The following is a 21385-nucleotide window of genomic DNA, read 5'->3' on the forward strand; positions in this document are numbered from 1 at the left end:
AGGTAGGCTGTTGTCCTGCAGCAGGTCTCCCAGGATCTGCACCAGGGCGGGGAATGGTGGCCTCTCTTTGGGCTCGCCCTGCCAGCAGGCCAGCATGATGCCATATCTACCAGCAGAGGGAAGCAGCATCACAACAAAGAAAGTTTCCCAGACTAAACTACTTATTTGCTGCAATTACTCTTTTAAATTTAAAAGATTATAAAAACTGTAGTGTTCATGAGCAGGTTAATGCTTGCTTTTGGGACTGGCTTGATCAAATAACAGCATATAGGGCTTTAAATCTTGAATTTGACAGTGAAAAATGATTTTCTGAAAGAGGTAGCTGAGTGAGAAATGAAGTTACATTTCAGGGGAGGCGGTCTCTGGTGCTCTCATCCTGACGCCGTCTTTCAATCGTTTGCAGAACTCTTCATCAATCTGTACTCCGGGGTACGGAGATGCACCTGAAGGCGTACACAAAAGGAGGATGAGACATAAATCAACATGTCTGGTTAAGTTATTGTCTGGATAACAGCGATGAAGACTTCCTCTGCTTCTAAAACAATAAATTGCTGTTGGCAGAGCACATCAGGCAGAGATCAACAAACATTTTTAAAAACACAAAAGCCTCTTCAACAAAGATGAAATGAGTGTACTCTGGATATGTCTTTACCCAGTGAAAAGATTTCCCAGAGGAGAACTCCAAAAGACCACACATCACTCTGGCTGGTGTACACTTTGTCAAAGATGCTCTCTGGAGCCATCCACTTCAAAGGCAGACGAGCCTGAGAGAACATTGAAACAGCAGACAAATATTATAAGACAGTCACATAAACAGAAATTATACCTGTCTTTAAATGTATTCCTTCCGTGGGTGATTTAAAAAAAACAAACGAAAAGGCAGTTTAATGTTTCCCCAAAGTAAATGGAGATGGATGATAAACCTGGACGTTTAACTCTAAAGCGCTGTGAGTGTGAGGATGCCGTACATTGCCTTTTCTGACGTAGTCGGGGTCTTTGTATATGTCTCTGGCCAGGCCAAAGTCACAGATCTTCACAATGTTGTTCTCTGACAGGAGAATGTTCCGGGCTGCCAGGTCTCTGTGGATACACTGCGGATACACACACAGCCACGCATACATCATAACTCTGTGTACAAGAGTGTGTGTCTGGCATATGTTTGTGAGAATGTTTGTGTGCATTGTTTAAACCTTGTTTTCTCTGGTGAGTAAATAGCAGATAAAATTTGGTTTAAAATTTGCTTTTTTTAACATCTGCAAGTGTCATGTGTGCGTCCCTGTGTGTGTGAGTGTCTCGCTGCCAGTCGGTAACTGGGACTGGACTATGTCTCGGCCCGGCTGAGCTCTGTGGAATCACTACAGGAGATCCAACATCACTCACAAAGCTGACAAGCAAATGTGCCTACGGGGTTTGGAACGCCTGGTTTGGAGCAGTCATTTAAAGCCAGACAGAATCTGCTTAGAGTCCAGCAAGATTGTTGATATTCATTATCAGTTATGGATGCTTTTGTTGTCAAATTTTAATGGCATCATCTCAACAGGAAGTTGAAACAATCCAGTAACAGCAGAACTGACAGTTTATACAACTCTTACACACTGAATGAGTACTGGATAAATAAAGCGGATTTCACGACCATCAGCAGATTTAGCATAGATTGTGTGCTAAATGAGCTAAATGAGTTGAAATTAAAATGTCAATTTTAATTGTTTAAATTCAGATTATTTTTGAATATTAAATTTTATTTGCTTTTAAACTATATAAAAAAAATAAGATGTTAAAGGTTACACTTAGTCTTTATGTTAATAATATGTTTTATTATTTTTTATAATTTCACTTTTCATTTTAATTTAATGTATATTTTAGTAAAATTCCATTTAATTAAATTACTTGATTTAATGTGTCGTAACTACAAAAGTGGCATTGTTACTTTTATCTACATAAAAGATGTGAATACTTCTTCCCTGTACGCAGTTCTTCTTATTATTTTCATTTTCACTATTATATATGATGATACAAACAATAATGTACTTAATATGGCAAAGAACATCAATCTGTTATTTTTGTATGTCACTCACAGTTTTCTTGGTGCACAGCATATGCATGCAGACTTTTTAGGAATATGTTTCATTTTGTCGGTTCTCCTGAATAAACTCACTACAGGGTGAAAACCTGCTTAGAATTTGCATGCAGTACGGAATCGTGGCACAGCTCGAGTTCGTGGTGATGTGGTTAATTAACAGGCAAGAAAGCCTGAAAAACTGAATGAACCAGGCTGCGTCCGAGACCTCTGGTGACAATTTACTGTCGCTCATTCACTATCTGTATAATGCTGAACAATTAACCTTTCTGGAGGCCAGGAACTCCATCCCACGAGCCACCTGGAAACTGTAGCAAATTAGATCTTCTATTGTCAGAGGAGTTTTCCACAGGTCCTCCACTAGAGAGAGAAAACGAGGGAGAGGGCAGTCATACACAGCAAATGCAGGAGAAATTATACTATAATTGTAACCAGAGTTGTATAATTTCCCCTTGTGAATTAAAACAGACTCACTTTTCTCCACAGTGAGAGTCTGGTCTGGCATGTTGGGTGACGGACTCTGTGGACTGGCAAGTGTGGAGGAAGGTGCAGAAGGTGGATGGCGAGCCCTTTGGTCCATTTGACCCGCCTCAATCATCCGTCGCACCTGACTCTGAGTTTTAGGAGAGCGATCCTAAGTGAACAAATAAAATCATTAAGGTCAAATCAAAAGAGTTACAAAATACAGTACGGTCAGATGGCTGAGAGGACTACTTTCAATATTTCTGAATGGTCTTTCATGCTTTAAGGTTGTAAAAACTCCTCTTTATGAATAGATAGCATTTTGTATGAACACTTTGCACGAAAGACAATTGTAAGACCAGAAAGAGACAAGGACAGTCACCAGCATAGCATCAAAATCTGTGCAGATTTCAACCGGAACATGTTTATGTTCCAGTGCACAATAACGCCTAAATAAGCTGGAATCACAGTTTAAACCTACTCAAACCACTGCAGAAGACCACAGAGGGGCCAGATGGCACTGCTGTGGTATTGTGTTGTGTTGTAGTATTTTCCCTTGTCATGGCTGTGGGGACACTGACTGATATAACAATCTAACAGGAAGTTTGGATTGTTAGTGTACATGCGTCATAGGTTTTTAATAAGATGAAAATAATGTTCAATAAAGGAAACAAAGCAAAGATGGAAATATGGGCTGAGTTAAAGCAATTCTGATTCTTTCTGAGAACTATACTCCAGTCACATTATCACAGCAGAGGGGCAGTGTTAGTGCTAGTGTTTAGGATACCCTGTATGGGAGGAAGAACTCTCTCTTGGCTCGTAGGAAGTTGGACAGATTCCCATACTTGCAGTATTCCACTATTACCATCAGCGGACCTGGAGATACAGACAGTTTAATTATCAGCTGTTTTCTTTGTTTAAAATCACAACGGTACTGTACGAAACAAGGCTGCACATGTTCTCCCTCCCTTTCCTCACCACACTCAAAATAGTGAGATCCAGTACTCTTTCAGCATTGCCTGCCTGAGGTTAGCTGCAAGACTAAATTGTTGCTAGTGTTTAGTGTAAACATTTTCAGATGTCCATCCCTCAAAAAATGTACTCTGTGAGTCAAATTAATATATGGACATAAAATTAGGGGTGTAAAAGAGAGGCAGCTGTTTGACCTTCTCAGCTGGACTGCTCTTAACAGGGTGGTTTAGAAGCTGCTGGGGGTAGACAAAATGATGTTAACATCTCATGGGAAAGGAATTCCAACTGACAGGACAAACAGCAGAGCTGAAAAGAGATATGGACCCAAAGTGCAGCTGTATATTTCTAAAAAAAAACCAAAACAAAACAAACAAAACAGTAATAGCTTCACAATTAACATGAAACAGTCTCTGAAGACCACCTGACTCACAGGGACATGATCAACGAAGAGAACGCAGGAGTCATTATTCATGAGGTGTTCGCATTATTTTGTTTTCAATCAGAACATCGGAACACTGTGCTAACTATTATATCATTTCCATGTTATCCATCTATCACTGTAAACCTCTACCGGCACTAATTATGATGTAAATATATGACACACGCATGTGAAATGTAATACATATAGAATCTGTACCCACCATTTGGTTTGGTGCAGGCTCCTAACAGGTTCACCACATTCAGATGGTTACCAATATGAATCAGTATCTTCAGCTCAGACATCAAGGCCTTGTGCTCACTGGCTGTGGCTCCGTCTGAAAAGCACACCGACAGAGAAAATACACCTTATTGCCTTACTGTGTGTACATGCATCACAATAGTTTCTCTCAATCTGATCAAGAACATCAGTGTGTCCTTAGAAAGCTTGCTGCAACACTCATGTAATATAATACAGCAGAATATGCACAATACATTCACAAAGACAAAGCTCACCCTTCAGCATCTTGACAGCCACCGTGTCCAAACTGTTGCTCTTACTGATGCCGTAGATTGATGCCTCAATTACTTTCCCAAAGGCACCGTGGCCTAAAACTTTTCCTGTGTCAGGAGAAAACACAACAGAATATCCATGTTTATTTATTATTATTCTCGCTGGAATACGCAAATGGTTGTGGTGGAGAGCATCTGCAAAATGTAAATGCGTCTGGCATCCATATAGACAAGGGGGGAGAAGGAGTCAGTATCTCAGTGGCAGCATTTGGAAACAACATGTCACCATAAGTCGCTCTCGTGAAACAGATGCTTTTCCTCAGGGCGTTTTTCAAAAGCTGTGCTGGGAATGAGCACATACTTAACATTAGCACTTTACTTGGCAGCACTATGCCTGGATGGCGCCGATCCAAACTCATGCCATTAAGGATTCTGGAAATGGAAAACTAATTTAGTTTCATCCATCTATTTGCTCTCGTCTCTGCCAGTGTATTTCCTCAAGCAACCGCCTCTCTCACGGCCCACCATCCATCTGTCCATCCTTTGCTCCCACCACCCCTGATGGCTCACCTAATCGGAGTTTGTCTCTGGAGATTTCCCACTGTGATGAGTCGTAAGGCAGGTATTCACACTGATCATCAAGAGGCACCTCCCCGGGGTCCATGATGATTGACAGATAGCCTGTCTTTATGTCTGCCGGGTTAACCTGATGTTGAGAGAGAGCTGACGTGAGGTGAGGAGTTGCTGGGCTGAACATGGGTGAATATGGTAAGTGAGGTGCTGGAGAAGTAGCCCAAAAAGAAAACACAAATGACATGACCAGAGAAAGAGGAAAAAGTTCCAATAATAAATGTGACATGCACTGTTTAAAACCTGATTTATCACATTAGACGAGTCAAAAACATATTGTGATCAATCTGGAAGCAAGGCTCCTTTTCAAAGACTCTTTAAAGTTGACTTTATGTATAAAAAATTTTCATCCACTCACTGTTGACAAGCATATTACAGTAACAGCAACCCTTTTCGCTGCTGGACGGCTTTCAGGGCCGGCTGCAAATAGCAAATGATAGTGGCACCAAGGCACTGAAAGGGTGCATGATGGAGAGATTTTAACCCCTTCCAGCTGGGGTTTGCAGCTATGATAAGTCTAGAAATAATGCTAAAAATGGCACTGTATGAATGTATGCATTATAAGAATATGTGCATTATCTCTGCAGTAATTGTACACAATGTGTAAATATTTACAATCTCTTGTCTCGGCAGGGTCATTACTGGGATTTGTTGTATTGTGGCGCACGTTTATTTAAATTAATATTGTAGATATCAGCATACTGCCAATATACATACTGTCTGTAATCTTCGGGGTTTTGTACTTTTTTTTGCCTCTCAGAGAAGTCTTCTTCAAAAAGCCAGCTGGGTAAGAGGGGCTGCTTTGATGTGACTGACTAATAGGATGGATCTTTCAAGATCAATATATTTTTATTGATAAATTATTATTTTATTTTGGTGAAGACATGGCAGTTGAGAGGTTGGGACATTTTGAGATTTCACTGCAGGCAAACGAACAAAAAGATGCCATAAAAAAGGGCAGAGAAAAACATCCATCTCTGCCTATCAAGCCATCTCTGAATTAATCTGGACCACAGTGTGAATCACTGCCGATCAACTTTTTGGTGTAATCTACTATATGAGGAACTGAGGAGCAATAAAAAGCAATTTGAGCATCATTATCGGCATGCGTGTTGTTAGGTCTAATAGTAAAAGACTAAATGGACCCACTGGGAGCAGATATCAGTTACTCTTTCAGTGTGTGAATTACACACTCTCCTAAAGATCAAACAGGCTGTCCTCGAACGCCAGACATTTCGTGAGTCAGAGGCTAAAGTGTCTCTGACACAGTCTGTCAGTTTCTCTCACAAACACACAGTCACACAGAGAAAAGGTGATGCCCTCTGACCCGCTTCACGTTGCAGAAGATTAGGATGAGCAAAGCCCAGAAGAAAACTGCGATGACTCCAGTCCCGATGAGGATTACAATCTCCACATTGGCCTTGTCACTTGAACCTTGGCACAAAGAAAGAATGAAACAAAATCGCTTTTATATCCAGATGGTTTGAACACTGAGAATTAGAAAATATTTGTCACTTCCCAGTTCTCCCTGTGATGACGTTGCTCTTTACTGACTGTAGGGGGTGCTGTACTATTAACTATAGGTCCAGGCTTTCTTGCAAACTCCTTACATTAAATCTTTAGGTTACATCAGTGTGCTCAACAGCCATTTACTCAGTCGAGCCAGTCATCATGAGACCACTTCCAGCAACACAGACATTAAACTGCTCATTCTGAATACAAAATCACCCAGCAGTCAATGAATTTAATTTCATTGCGGAGAGCTGTACATAATAAAAGCACGAAAATTCGAGCTGCAGTGAAAAACACAAGAGGTAAATGACTAAAATCCAGACCTCGAGTGCAGCTGTGATTTCAAGCCTGAGTGCACTCAATTGAAAAAAAAAAAAAAAAAGTCCGTCAGTGGCGATGATGTGCGAGTGGATTCAGGTGTTGCCGTGATCCTACGCAACTGTCTGTTTCTGTGTGAGTGTGGCTGTCTCACCGATGACTCGGACGGCGGCTGAGGAGTGGACACAACCACGCAGGTTGCAGGCAGTGCAGGTGTAAAGTCCAGCATCTTCTTCTCTAACCCGCTGGATACTCAGCGTGCGGTTTGAGTCCTGCAGCTGGACCCCTGCAAGGAGGGATGATTAATGACACCCACACACACACACACACGCACACACACACACAGAATGCTGCACGTCAATACTACTTTACCTCTCACATCATAAATTCAGCAACATTGTAACAACATTTCTTGAATACTTGGCACGCCTGTGGAATTCAGGCTCTAGTGTTCACTTATCTTGTCGCCACATGACCCAGCAGCCTCCCCCAGTGAACCCAGAGCACTAGCTGTCACTCAAACGTATTGACTACCCCTCACACAACCCCCATCTCCTTCAGATGTTAAGATGTGATGCACGGTGAGAAAGCTAATGAGCCATGTCTGTCGGTCTGCAGGGTTTTATGTGTGTGTGTGTGTGTCTTGTGACTGGTTCTGTGTGACAAATTTGTTCAACAGCACAGTGTGTGGGTGGGCTGGTGGGCGGTTGTGGTTCTGTGTGTATGTGAATATGTGTGTGTGTTGGCTTTTAATAGCTAGACTGCCATTTCTAATGACTGAAAACTCAACAAAAAAAGTTGCCAAAAGTTGTCGGTGTTTGAGTAAATATTGACAGAGCTTACTGTTTCTGCTCTTTTGTCTGCTGGGAAGCCAGAAGGTTACAGATCCTGCGGGGAACTCACCTCAGCAGAACAATCTCATGGGAAGATATGAGTCGAGCTAAATTAAGACCCTGAGGGGCAAACTTTATGAGTAACTGTCAGGGTGTGCATGTATGTGTGGCTGCTGGGCTGGTGGGTGTGAGCCTGAATGTGTGCATCACCTGTGTAGGTGTGTTCATGCACCTGACATTTGGTGGAGGGGCTGGTTGTCTTTGAACCAGGACAGGTGGGGCAGAGGTCTGCCCTCCACGTCGCACTCCATCCGCAGAGAGTCGGTCACATTCACAGTCTGGTTGGTGAGGCTGCGTTTGTACCGAGGCTCTTCCAGGGCTACGGAGAGAGAGAGACAGCCAGAGGACGGAGAAGGAAGCAGCAGGAGCAAAGTGGAAAATCAATGCTATGACTTGTCTGCACTGATGTGAACAGTTCTATAACATTACAAGGACTGTAAATGTACACGACATTTACTGAAGGGAATTGAAAGAAGGGCAAAAGTCAAAAAAATCCCATTAAAATATACATCTATCCTCCCAGGCAACATTGCAAGATTACAGCTCATAACACGAATGAAGCATGAATTTGTGTGTTTCAGTGCCGCAGCTTCTCTGCTGTGTTTTCTGTAATACATACTGATGCTTTGCAAACACCAGGTACTCTCAACATTATGTGCGCACATGGATATCAGGTTGTGTGGGCACTTCTGTGAGTGTGTGAATTTTTAATCCTGCAGTATCTCAGCAACATCCTCACTATGACCTGTGTGTGTTCCTGCTGCCAGGGGTTAAGATTTTCTCTATAATTAACTGTTGGAGTCACTACTCTCTATACCAGGTGGTGTGTGTATGTCTGCAGCTTTCATCTTTTTTATACCTCACCTTTAACAGATATGTATCGAAAGAGGCACTGTTTCTCCCCGCTTCGCCTGCTCTGAGCCTCACACACATAATGACCCTCATTTTGTAGCTTTATGGAGGGGATGGTGAAGTCCAGGACCCAGCTGTTGGAGGGCTCCTGGAAGGAAAGCTGGCCATCAAGGGTGTCAGCGTAGAGGTGCACGCTCCTGCAGTCGAGCTCCCGGGGCTTGCCCTGCTCGTCCTGCAGTGCCTGGGGGTCAAGACGGTACCACTGCAGCAGCTCGTAGGTATAATTGTCGGCGCTGCAGCACAGGGACACTTTTTCCAGCTCCAGAGGATTGTCTGAGGGCTGAACGTCCACACTGAACCCCTCAGGGATGGCTTTAAAGATGCAGAGAAGAGCAGATGGGGAGGTTAGGTAACCTGACGAGACAGAGCTTGTGTGCTGAACATTCATGAAAATTATTTCTTAAAGAGTTGGTTCACTACACTAACTACAAAACTCATTTAAATCCTGTGGTATTTAGCCATGCAGCTAGTTTTTAGTCTTCACCCCACGATCTGAAAAAACAGAGGAATGCGGGATTTTGTGTCTGGTGCTTACAACAAAATTACTCCCTGTCAAGCTCAACAGTTTTCATTAGTACCAGTTCTTCTACATGGGCAGATTATGAGACAGTGCAAAACTGCCAACCAACATTTGTTTTGCATGTTTTTCTGTTCTGTTGTTGGCAGAAATTATTTTTGGTCCAAACAGGTTGAGAGGCTGTCTAAACTTTCTGCAAACCTTCCTTCCCCACACTATACAATAGCATGTGATACAATATATTATTGACCACCTTCTTAGTGTGTGCTTAGTGTGCAGCTGTAGAGAGAAATATGAACAAAAAACATTCAAAAAAAAAAAAATCAACATCAGATCACACTTGGATACCAGCTTTAAAGACTAGGATTAAAAAACGCCAGGGTCAGGACTTTCCTAATTCTAGCTGAGCCCTCTCACTTTTTCCAATGAAAGATTCTACAGCAGTCAGTTCAAACAGCAAGATATCTGTAAAACAAATTAAAGCCCACAGTGATCCACATGGCTAAATACTACTCAAGGGGATTTGGGGATGAACAGTCAGGGTGAAATCTAACGTGACAAACTTACTGGTTACGTAGAAGTAGATCAGCCGCTCATCTTTGCCAGCTTTGTTTTCAGCGGAGCACTTGTACATGACAGAAACACTGGCGTTGCGAATGTGAAGCCTGCTCACAGTCTGTGAAGAGAGAAAAGGTTGGTGAGACTTTAACTCAGCGGGAGGAAATGCGCATATTTTTAAAGGAAGCGCAGTCTGCTGTCATGTCGGTGTTTGTTGAGTTGACACAAAACAGATTTTGTGTCGACAGGCCAACAAGGAAGAACTTCACTCAGGTGTGAACGAGAAAGCGTCAGTGTGCCATATGCGTGTTGCTGTGTGTGATCATGTCATAATTTCCTCTTATGGTTGAGGTTTATAAATGCTCAGGCATGTGTATGTACATGCGTGCCCCTGGCATGTGTGTCTGGATGTGTTTATAACCAGTGCTCACAGGAAGTCTGCAGAGGAAGGCTGTTCTAAATATTTCTACTGTGGAAATGGCTCTTGATTGACAAATTTTGTTATGGAGCTCAGAATTTGGGACGCTTACATAAAAACATCACAGTTCACGGATAAGTCCACTTACATAAATGCCTTCTTTTCTGGTTTACGTCCTAATCATATTCGGTCTGTCTTTTACAGAAATTGCAATCTTACAATTATGATTATAACATTATTCTGTTTTTTTATCCATGAGAATGTGGGCTTTTACATAGAATGGCAAGCAAAGAGCTGTAATGAACCTTTTCTCTGCCGTCCACCACCTCGACTGACGTCTCAATGGCCTCGATTTCATTCACCGTGTTTTCCAAGTTAATGTCCTGCCAGTTCTGACAGTCTGCGATCCTGTCACTCCGGCTCTTCCTGTCTCGCCGGACCCTGGAGTGAAACACAGACACATTCATGCCATCCCTCCTCATTGACATGCAGAGCAGAGAGAGGGCAGTGGGGAAAGAATTCAGAGGCACATCAAACCAGACATCCTGAGGTTTTTTGTGATTTTGCTTCCCCACACATTGAATTGCATTTCCGATCCAAACATCAGCCCACATAACAAAGTCAAGACAATTATGCTAAGTGTCCCGGCAACTAATGGAGAAAATGTATCAATTTCTATTATGAAGATCCATATTGTGAACATCATAGTGGAACTAATGAAACATGAAATAGAATTTTGTTTGTTTGTTTGTTTGTTTTGCATTTTCTCCTAAAGACACCACTTCTGCATTCTCTGTTAGCAGAAGGTAATCAGGTTCAGTTTCACTCTACTCTCTTCATATGTGTATCAATTTATGTGTGCATACTTTACTTCAATATATAATTCTATATATTATAATTATTATATTCATGTACATAAATAACTAACTTGAAAAATAAGTTCGTGTGGGTGAAAACATATTTTGATTCCCTCAAAATATTTTATTGTCTACAGACTTACTGTCATATTATTATATGATGCCATTGCCTACATGACAGACATTATACTTACTAAACAAAAAATATGTAAAGAATCATCTTTATGTATTTTTTTTTATTATTTTGTTAAATACTAAATAAATAAAAATCAAAGGGATATTATTCTCCACATGAATTACACAGCTGGGAAGGGTTTATACTGCACACTGTAGCAACATTAAAATTTACAGAAAACCTTGCTGAACAGCTACATTAAATAAATGAAGTCTGAACTTCTGTGGTTACGCACTCAGAGTTTTACAGAGTTGGTTGGAAGCAGACCAAAATGTTGTTATGTGGATTAGATTCTGCTGGGATCATGACCCTGCTTCTAAAATTCTAGCTATGCTGCTCAGACCAATAATATGGTCATAAGGAACAGTTTAACACTATCATAAATACACTTACATACTCTCTTACTTACGCTGACATTTTGCTTTTTGTATGTATTAAAGGTGCTGGAAGGTGGAGTTTTTTTCTTATCCATGTTTCTAGTGCTAAGTTAACTGTGTCTTGGCAGTGGCTTCATACTTAGTTAACAGATATTACATCTATTAGATGTACTCACCTCTTTTCAGGACAGTCATTAAGTACATTTGCCAAAACATAGTATTCCTTAAACTGAAAACAAGTTTTAACACCTTATGTCCTCATACCCAAATGGGAGTTTAACTGACACTGAGACACAGTCCTCATCACGTGAGACCATCCACTCTCACAAAAGTACTTTTTCAAACTTTTCAGAGAACATTTTTCCAAAAACAATTGAGTTTGTATCAAGGACACCACAACAGACAGGTTGTTTGGATCCACATTGTGTTGCTACACTACACGCTCTTCTGTGACACAAGACAGATTCATTTGTTCTACGCTATATATGTTTGACCATCGGATTTAAGATAAAAGAAAATTCAATTCTCATGGACCAGAAAGGTCAACACAGCCATGCCTCAGTCAGTGTCCATGAAATGTCACATTGGACAGAATCCAAACCGGAGAGCTGGAACTTAAATTATGCCCAGCCTGACAGTGTTGTGTGTTTCAGAGTGTGCTCGCTGCAAGAACAGTTTGGTCGGCTCATGTCGGCAATCATGTGGCATGCCCGCACGGAAAGGTCAGGAGAACAGCAATAACTTCAAAAATTAAGCCTTGGAGGAAGACAGAGGCAGGTAAATATTAGGAAGATATTCAACAGAAGTGGTCACAGTGGTCTGAAGGAATATGAAATAATGGAAATCGACTGCCAATGGCTGTCCTGAGAATCCATTATATTGTGTTGTGTAATTCAGCAGAGATGAAGAAAGGGAGAAGAGGCCAGGGTTATGCCTGGCAAGAAGTGTGTGCGTGTGTGCGTGTGTGTGTGTGTGTGTGTGTGTGTTTATGTATTCATTTAAGTGTGAATGTGTTTGATATACAACACCCATGATAGGCTCAAACACATTTAGGTGGTTTATGTACATTTCAGACACACAAATGAGCTAGTGCGTCTGTTTGTGTGAGTCTGTGTGTCCATTACATGTTAGTCTGCTTTCTGTATGTCAGAAAGAGAGACTCCTGTGTGCGAACTGAACCACGGCGGATCAGCCGCAGAGCAACAGACACATGATTACAGCGTGGGGGAGGAATGAGGTTGTACACTGAACAGACACACTTTCTTTTCGTCTGCTCTTTCCTCTATTTACTTCTCCTCCACCTTCCTCTTTATCTCTGCTCCTTTCATCCACCTCCACATCTCTTTCTTCATCATCTCCTCCCTCTGCTCTTCACTCAGGGCCAGTGGATAGCTTCACACTGACCTCTTCGTCTTATTTGGCTGACACGTAACGCTTCATGCACCGCATCCCACTCCAGTCCTTATTCCTGTGTTGTTCAATCAAACAGCTCCCACACTGGTTACACAGAGTGTGCAAAAAAGTATCAGGCTTGTGTGTGAGAGTGCGTATCTAGGAGAGAAGTTTTTCTTACAGTCCACTCTGAGTGGTGTTGAGGATACACGGGCCCCAGGCCCTCCACTGCCAGCTGACGGATGGAGCGGGCAGGCCATAAGCGGTGCATGTTAGAGTCTGGCTGCTGCCACTGGGGTAAGGACTGGATGGATCTGCTACTTCTTTCTCATGGATCTGTGGGGGAACTAGCCAGCAAAAAATAGTTACCGTCACAGACATATCCCAGTATATGTTTACTTGGCGGAGCAAGGAGACACCCTGGAGAAGCTGCCAGTCAGTTACACAAACAAAACACAAACAGAAAATAAATCACCCCAACACTCCTGACACACAGCTATGAGAAATGTAGATCCTCCTAGCAATCTGATTTAAATGTCTGTGGACTAAGAGAGGAAACTAAAACAGCTGGACCACTGAAATGTGATATTTCATATTTTTAAATATTTCAGCTTTTATCTTAAATCATCTAGGCCACACAATTCATATTAAGCCTTTGTGTATAAAATATGCATCATAATATTTCCATAAACCCTATGTTCCTTACTTTGAAAGCTAATAAGCTTTGAAAAGCTGTGAAAGCTTTGAAAGTTTTGTAGCAGGAATGATAACTCTTGCACATGCTCTACTTTGTATAAAAAACATCTGGCGCGATGTCCACTGAGGATACACGGACCAACAGACTAGTTACCATTGACGACAAGTTTGATGGTGAGGTTCTTCTCTAGCATGGCCACACTGTTCTTCAGCACCACCCTGTAGAGCCCAGAATCGTCCTGACAAACATCCTTAATCTCCAAAGCGTGGTTAAGGTGCATCCTCATCCTTTTCATCTTGAACTCTGGACGCTGATTTACCAGCTTTTCATCTTTATACCTGGACAAAAAACATAGCACAACTAAAGCTACAGATACCACCCAGCTGAGTTGCTCTGCCATTAAATTAATCTGCAGATCTAGGATGTAAAACGCCTGCTATGTTTAATGACAACACCAAAGAGTCTTATCTTACCATTGTGTTTCAGGTGTGGGGAAGGCAGACACGTTTACTTGTAATTTAAATGACTTCTGGCCAGCTGTAACCTCCATCACTGGTCCATTTCTGTAGTCAAGACTGATAAATGGCTTTTCTGGAAGAAGAGACATTCGCTTATTTAAATAAAGCAAAACCTCAAAGCTTTAAGAAATCTTCCCCCAGAAATCTTCTGAATATCAAACACTCAACCCCTGTAGACTTGAAAGTGTGAAAGCTAGTTCCTTTGTAAAGGATTGCAGTTGTTAAGTCATCTTAGATTCACAACAATTACTGTAGTTTCAAACGATGACCCAGAGTTCTGTCAAAATTTTAATCAAAATTCATTTATTACTTTGCCATTTAATTGCTAAATATACAAGAAGTGGTTTTAGAAGTTTCTTTTGTGGTTTTTCTTGCTGTGAGTCAACGCTGGAATCAGAAACACCCTTTAAGCCTAGAGCACTAAATATTTTATAGATGTGTGGTAGAGTCCCTTCATCCTTCTTAAATTTAATTCGCAAGCAATAAAAGGCACCCCTGCCAAATTCAGCACCCTCTGGGATTTTTCAAGTATAGCTTCTTCTGGTGTGTTATGACCAGTAGCCTATAGTGGCTAATGTAAGCTAATATTAGCAAAGCAGATCTATGCTGATATTATTTCCCAGCCTGGGATCAATAAAGTATATCTATCTATCTGTGCTGAACCAGCAACTCACTCACACTGGCTTATTGTTATATTACATTTTAGCATTTACCAGTAACCTATCCCATAATTGTAAGATAAACAGGCTTGCTAGCTTAGCATTTAGCCATGCTAGCTGCATGACTAGGGATGGCAAGTGCCGCCCTGTCCACTGGTTGGTCCATCACTTTGATCCAAAGTGGAATATCTGAACAACTACTGAATAGATTGACATTAAATCTAGTGAATGCATTCATGGCCTCCATTACATGAATGATCTCTTGACGTTTTCTCTGACTTCACCCTCATGTTATTTATGATTTTGAGTGAAATAGTCTTGCTGACTACTGATCTCCATAAAACTTACATTCATGTTTTCATTTAGTGCTGTTATCATTTTAATTTGTCCAGTACTTACAAATGCATATATCCAGTTTAAGACCAAAGAGAAAGAGACAAAAATCACTCTCTGCATTGTGTGTTTAGTACTAATTAATAAATGCTTGCATGTTAAAATGCTAAACTAAGATGATGAACATGATAAATATTATACCTGCTTAGCATAATCATGTTAGCATTGTTATTTACCTTAAAGTACATCTAAGTAGACCCTCAAAGAGTTGTTAACATGGATGTAGACTCAGATCATCATTATTAGTGTGGTATTTATGCCAATAGACTGGTCTGTTGAGCAAGGCCTAGTGGTAAACATGCACTGCTCTGAGTTTTTGCTTACCATAAACTATGACCTGAGTTTGTTGGGTGTGTGCTGTGTCAATGCTGGTGACATTGCAGGTATAGGGGCCAGTGTCGGTGACATTGACACTGTGGATGGTCAGGATGCTAACAGCCTCTGTGGCATGAGACAGAGCTTCACGATGAGGCTTAGTGTCCACCCAGCTGTTCGTCTGGAGAGAAGAAACAGTGTGAAATGCAGGGTTATACTCACTAATTGTACAATGTGCAACACCTGTTGCTGTTATGACATACTAGTTTGCCAGGGTAAGACCACTGAATGTCCACTCCAGTGTTGAACTCCACCAACGCTGTGCAGTTCAGGGTGAGGGCGTCCCCCACTATCAGCTCGACCGGGTCCTCAGGAAACAGCTTGACACTGTAAACCTGACTTCCTGTCCGGGAAAAACAAAAAGGAGGGGTGATGGGGGTTGGTTGGAGGGTTAGAAGGACAGAGGGAGGGAGACAGTGAGGGAGGTCACGGTGACATCGTCAGCAGTTCTTCCTTCCTCACAGAACCAAAGGAAATGACTTTGCTTTGGATCAGAGGAGCCATCCTACTATAAAGAAGCTGCCTGTCACAAGCCTGCACTATTTCCATTCATGTGTCAAGCTATAAATCAGTGAAGGAAATTAAAGTGGAATACAGTGAAGCCTCAATTGAAGATAAGAGAGAAAAAGCAGAGTTTCGGAGACTGGCCAACGTCTCTGATATTTGAGCCACCTCTCTCTGCAATCGCTGGAAAAGACATGTGGTGCAAAAAAAAAAAAAAAAAAATATGCTTGTGATGTCTGTGCCTTGTTGTTTAAACACTCCATTAGTGGTCACAGTGAAGACTTGCTCTCAGTTTCCCCTCTGACTGATGCTGCTGTTACTTTTGGCACAGCAGCGATGGATATGAGTTTCCTCTGGCCCTATGAAGTGAGAGTGCAGTGATCTCACACAACATAGCAAAGAGCCTCTGGGTCCCTCAGAGTTCACTGTGAGAACGAGAGGGAACCTCAACATGGAACCTTACCTTCACATCTTATATGTTCCAAAGACTTGATTGTGCCTTCTCTTTCCTTCCTTCTCTGCCTTTAATTCTGCTAGCACAATGGCACATGCCCCATAAATAAGGGAGTTGTTCTTGAGGAAATGACATAATGAAATTATACCCTTCAAACTGTCTGCATTAAGGCATAATTGGCTAACTGCCTGAAAAACTGACCACAATTACAGCTGGATGGTACAGCAAAGAAGAATCCTAAGGCAGCTTTAAGGTGTGTCACAGCTGTGGTTCTTCATTCATCTATCTCAGCAAACAGCATAAAGACATCAGAACAGCAACACTCAGGTTGTTAAAATGGCACCTATTTATAGAGTGTCCCAGCTAATGACACTGGGAGATTCCACCCACCGGGATCCACTGCCTACCACCATGATTAACCCATTTTTATTTTTTTTTATTTATATATCTATACAAATATAATGAGAAACCTATATACGCACCCAGTTACATCAACTATCAATAAAAACAAACACATCTAAATCATCTTACATTTGCTATGATACACTACACACATGTCCATCACCCCACACCAATTTACACTTGGTTGCCCCCAGAACTATAAAATCAGTGTCCGTTGCCAGGGAAGCCTTTTGCCTGCACACCCTGAAGGCACAAAGACTGGTGAGTACACAACACACTTTTTGATTCACTCAATGCACACACTTACTGAGCAACCCAACACACATTCTCTTAGCTTAGCTCATTATTTAACCAATTAACACATATTTAACGTACACATTTAATCCTATATCTCTCTCCTCTAGGTGGAACTGTGTGGCCTACACAGCACCTGTCAGCAAAGTCAAGACTTGGGAAAAGGACAATAAATATCATGATAAATATTCAATAAATAAGGTAAATATAGAAATGTGCAAAAAAGCAATGTGTTAAAATGTATTGTGCAAATCTTCAATAAAGTGCTGTTGCTCCTCTTAAAATGCCTGTGCAGTTATTAAAGTGCATATGCAGTCATACTCAGTAAAAAGTGCGTGGTACCATATGTGCAAAGCCAGGTGACACCGTGCCCTTCGTCACGCTGCCATGCAGAATTATAGTGACAGTCTTGGACCACCGTTGATTTACTGGCTAATTTCTCCTTCAACAAAAGAAGTGCTTTGAATCTAGTTGAAAAATAGACCTGGACTGGCTTTGTTTTTGTAGCAGCTGAAGTTAAATATGATGGTCAATATTTGGGCTAAAACGTCCATGGCGAGTCAGCTCTTTACACATAGAGCACAAACATATTTTCTTTTTTTTTTTACCTGTAGTGTGGATCAGATAGTTGGCAGACTGATACTCCTTTCCTCCTAGCATGGCGAGACATGAAACCCCGATCAGCATCGGCGCGCTGTCTATGATTTGTCTGGGAATAGACCAGCCTCTTTTGTTGTCCCACACCACACCACTCTTGTCCAGAGGAGTGGGATACTGAAGATGACACACATGCACAATAATTATTCAAGCTTTAATCATCAATTGAAGCAGAACTTGACAACTACAATTGGAGGAATGAGAAATCTGTGGTGAGTACAAACCGCGTGGAGGGTGACATTCAGATCTGGCACTGTGACAAGACACGGCACAATGATTTGCATGGAGGAGCGTGTGATTAAAATGGTCTCCAGGTCATTTCTGCTGCCCTCGCTGGAGCTCCCTCTCCTGAGGAAGGGCTGCTCGGGATCTGGATGCAGATAGAAGCAGGGAGCTGTGAAAGGGTAGCCTTGATACCAGCCAGGATAAAGGAGGCTATTACTGAGGTAACTTCATGAAGGGACAGCCACATATCTCACAGTGTGATAACTACCCCCAAAGACATGCTGCATGTGGAGTAAATCATGATTACATGTAATGTAACAGTTCTGCCTGTCCCCACAAAATTAACAGCATCAAAAACTGCTACGTGTCAGCCGAGAGACAGACAGCCGAGGGGTTTAATCCTCCTCTAAACAGTTGCTACAATTTCATCCCCAGCTGTCTCTAAGTGGAAAATATCTCTCCAGCGTTTCTTCCTTAACACCTTAATGTTTCCCTTTTTATTGTCAGTGTCTCACAGCTACTGATGCAGGGGTGGCTTTGGGACACATCACAGAAATTGTGCCACCAATTTACATTACAGCTGCTATCACTACAAAACCTCATATTCCCACAGCATGAGTGCACACTATTATAAAATGGTTTTCTCTCAGGCTTTCCTGTCAATAACAATGACTTTTGTAAGTCAGCCAAAGATGCTGCATAACTTCAACCTGCTCGCTTCCTTTCTTATTTCTTTTTTTCATGATAAGCCTTCTGTTATTTGAATTTTTTTTTTTTTTTTTTTTTCAGCAGTCAAAGCTATGACTTCAAGCTGCTGCAAAGCCAGACTACAGGTCCTATCAAAGGCTAATATTTGTGCCCTGTGGTGGTCTAAATACACACAGGTAACAGAAGTAATACAGTTTAAGTTCTACACAATAAATCACTGCAGGAATTAGACTGCAAATGTTTTTGGAGGGCGAGAAGTCCCATCTGGGGAAATAATACTTTGCAAAGAATTGAGGATATGAACCGAGGTATGAGTGTGAGAGAAAATGTATGTGTATTTTACACAAGCCTGTGTGTGAGTGTGTGTGCAAGTCTATACACATACAGTACATTGATGCATTCAGGTTATACTGCACAGTGTATGATTGAGTGTTTAGGTGATAACATGCAGCAGAGACTGGGTAAAGGGGAGACGTCTGACCGTCTAACTCAATTCACATTCTCATGCCGCCACACGCTGGGTCTAATTTATGGCTGCGAAATTCATCTGTTTCTGATCATCCCCCTGGTTAGATATGTGGAAACTGTTTTGGCACCTTGTCAGGGGGGATAAACAGGCATTTCACTTGAGTGGACTGGTCAGCAGGATTCCCTTACATGACAATCATCTGCCTCTCCCACTCTCCCTATCAACTCCTCTCTCCACTTCTCTCCCTCAGCACATGGAGCAAAGCAAGAAGAGTACAGAGGCAACCCTTAAGGCCAAGCTCGAAGTCCTAAAGGCTATCAAAAATATAGAAAGTAAGAGAGATGGCTCTGAATCCTAATAATATGTGAGATGCAGTCCAACTGGGAGAGAAAAGACAGCAAAGGTTGCAGAAATCAATTTTATTGTGCAGGCCATATCAGATTTGAAATGTATCAAGAGGAAGTAAATTAAAAGAGAGCTGCTGCAATATTTGAATATTAATAAATGAATAACATATCCTTTCTCTAATTAGAAAAGTGAACAAACTGCTCATTCCTATCTTTATGAAATACTTTGCATCTCTGATTTCCAAATCATTAATCCTGACAGCTTACAGGGTGTTACTACCACAAAGTCAACAAATCCTATTTCTAAAAGTGCAGGGGCAGCTTTGATACTGAAGTCATTTTCTAACAGGAGATTTGTTTCAGTAGGACATCTTTGGTTTACTTGTGAACCTCCCAAGGAAAAGAGAAACTAAAGACTAAAGGCTTCATGCAGCCAAGCCAAAGAGACCAGATCAGACAGGCAGGAGATGAAACGTACTTTCTTTAAACACAGAACCAGTTCAGACAACAAAGTGGCCCCACAAACCGCGGACCCCCTATTATATAAAACTGACTTCTAAACAGAAAAGTAACGGTTGGAGGTAGGATTGTAACTCACCTCTGATGAAGACATAAACCCCGACAGCAGTGGTGCCGACAATGATGGCCTTAACATCCCTGTAATAGCAGCGATAGTAGCCCGTGTCTTTGGCCTGCGCTCCTTTCAGGGTCAGCCTCTTGCAGAACGACTTCCCATGAAGCCCCGGACACTCGCTAACCAAGATGACCCTCTGCCTGGGGGCCCTGGTGGTTGGCAACTGGGCCTGACGGTCGGTAAGCTCCTGTGACACCAGCGTCTGATCAGGCCAGGCCCAAGCCAGAGGGCGCTCTCCCCTGAGGAGACGTCAGGTCAAAGGGCATGGGATATATTTGATATTATTTGAAAATTTAAAAAAATTAGTAAGGTGTTGGGTTCACATTTGTTCACAAACAAAGACTGTTAAAATGTACAAATAGGCACCTGACTGTCAGACAGATTTGAATAAATGAACAATAAAAAAATAAACAAATTAAAAGCATTTCATCAACTGCACCATGCACATTCTCAGAGTCATTGTTATGTATTAACTGTAAAAAGAAATGTCTGTGAGTGTGTGTGTGTGTGTGGTGCTACAAATGCCTCTGTGTATCCACGCATCCCTGTTTGCCTCATGTTTTGTCACATAAATTCAGTTATGTTTGGATACGTTAACCTGGAGGCATTATGAGCAAGATGGAGTGGAATCATAATGGCTGTCTGTATACTGATAGCTACACTTTCACCACCACGACAAATGACCATATTTGCAGACAGTGCCAAAATGCGACGGCTGCAAATAATGAGTGCAGAAATTATAAATGGCAATGAAAGTACTTTGTAGGTTATTTTCCACCCCCTGTGAATAGTGTGTGCCTACTGTGGTAACTAAATTGACTAAAATGAAACCGACTTCCTCACCCGGGAGATCGTCAGCTGTGCTGGCCATGTGAGGCTAACATGAAAACAGCTATTTAAAATGAGTGCTGGGTGTACAAAGGTACCGCCAGCTTTCCAACAACAGCAGTTTTTTTTAGTATCACAGAAACAAAATGATCAATGGACTAACAGTTTGGCAGTGTGCAGCCCAGCAGAGATTTCAGACTAAAGGTGATTAGTATGAGGGG

The 21385-nt window shown here is 41.7% G+C and overlaps 1 protein-coding gene across 1 annotated transcript in view; it reads right to left on the bottom strand.

The window, feature by feature from the left end:
* Positions 1–21385, bottom strand: part of flt4 (fms related receptor tyrosine kinase 4) — a 40727-nt gene that overhangs the window by 3977 nt on the left and 15365 nt on the right. Inside the window, exons 3-26 of the mRNA XM_046405558.1 lie at positions 20301–20575; positions 18178–18323; positions 17905–18070; positions 15846–15985; positions 15592–15763; positions 14171–14288; positions 13851–14035; positions 13182–13347; positions 10505–10640; positions 9791–9899; positions 8659–9018; positions 7967–8113; positions 7056–7187; positions 6399–6505; positions 5012–5147; positions 4445–4549; positions 4153–4266; positions 3327–3415; positions 2552–2711; positions 2343–2437; positions 969–1091; positions 653–764; positions 344–443; positions 1–106 (exon numbers count right to left, since the gene is read on the bottom strand). Coding sequence (XP_046261514.1) covers positions 1–106; positions 344–443; positions 653–764; positions 969–1091; positions 2343–2437; positions 2552–2711; positions 3327–3415; positions 4153–4266; positions 4445–4549; positions 5012–5147; positions 6399–6505; positions 7056–7187; positions 7967–8113; positions 8659–9018; positions 9791–9899; positions 10505–10640; positions 13182–13347; positions 13851–14035; positions 14171–14288; positions 15592–15763; positions 15846–15985; positions 17905–18070; positions 18178–18323; positions 20301–20575 — 3499 coding nt within the window. The remainder of the gene's footprint in view (positions 107–343; positions 444–652; positions 765–968; positions 1092–2342; positions 2438–2551; positions 2712–3326; positions 3416–4152; positions 4267–4444; positions 4550–5011; positions 5148–6398; positions 6506–7055; positions 7188–7966; positions 8114–8658; positions 9019–9790; positions 9900–10504; positions 10641–13181; positions 13348–13850; positions 14036–14170; positions 14289–15591; positions 15764–15845; positions 15986–17904; positions 18071–18177; positions 18324–20300; positions 20576–21385) is intronic.

The sequence above is a fragment of the Scatophagus argus genome, chromosome 12, assembly GCF_020382885.2.
Source record: "Scatophagus argus isolate fScaArg1 chromosome 12, fScaArg1.pri, whole genome shotgun sequence".
Taxonomy (NCBI): domain Eukaryota; kingdom Metazoa; phylum Chordata; class Actinopteri; family Scatophagidae; genus Scatophagus; species Scatophagus argus.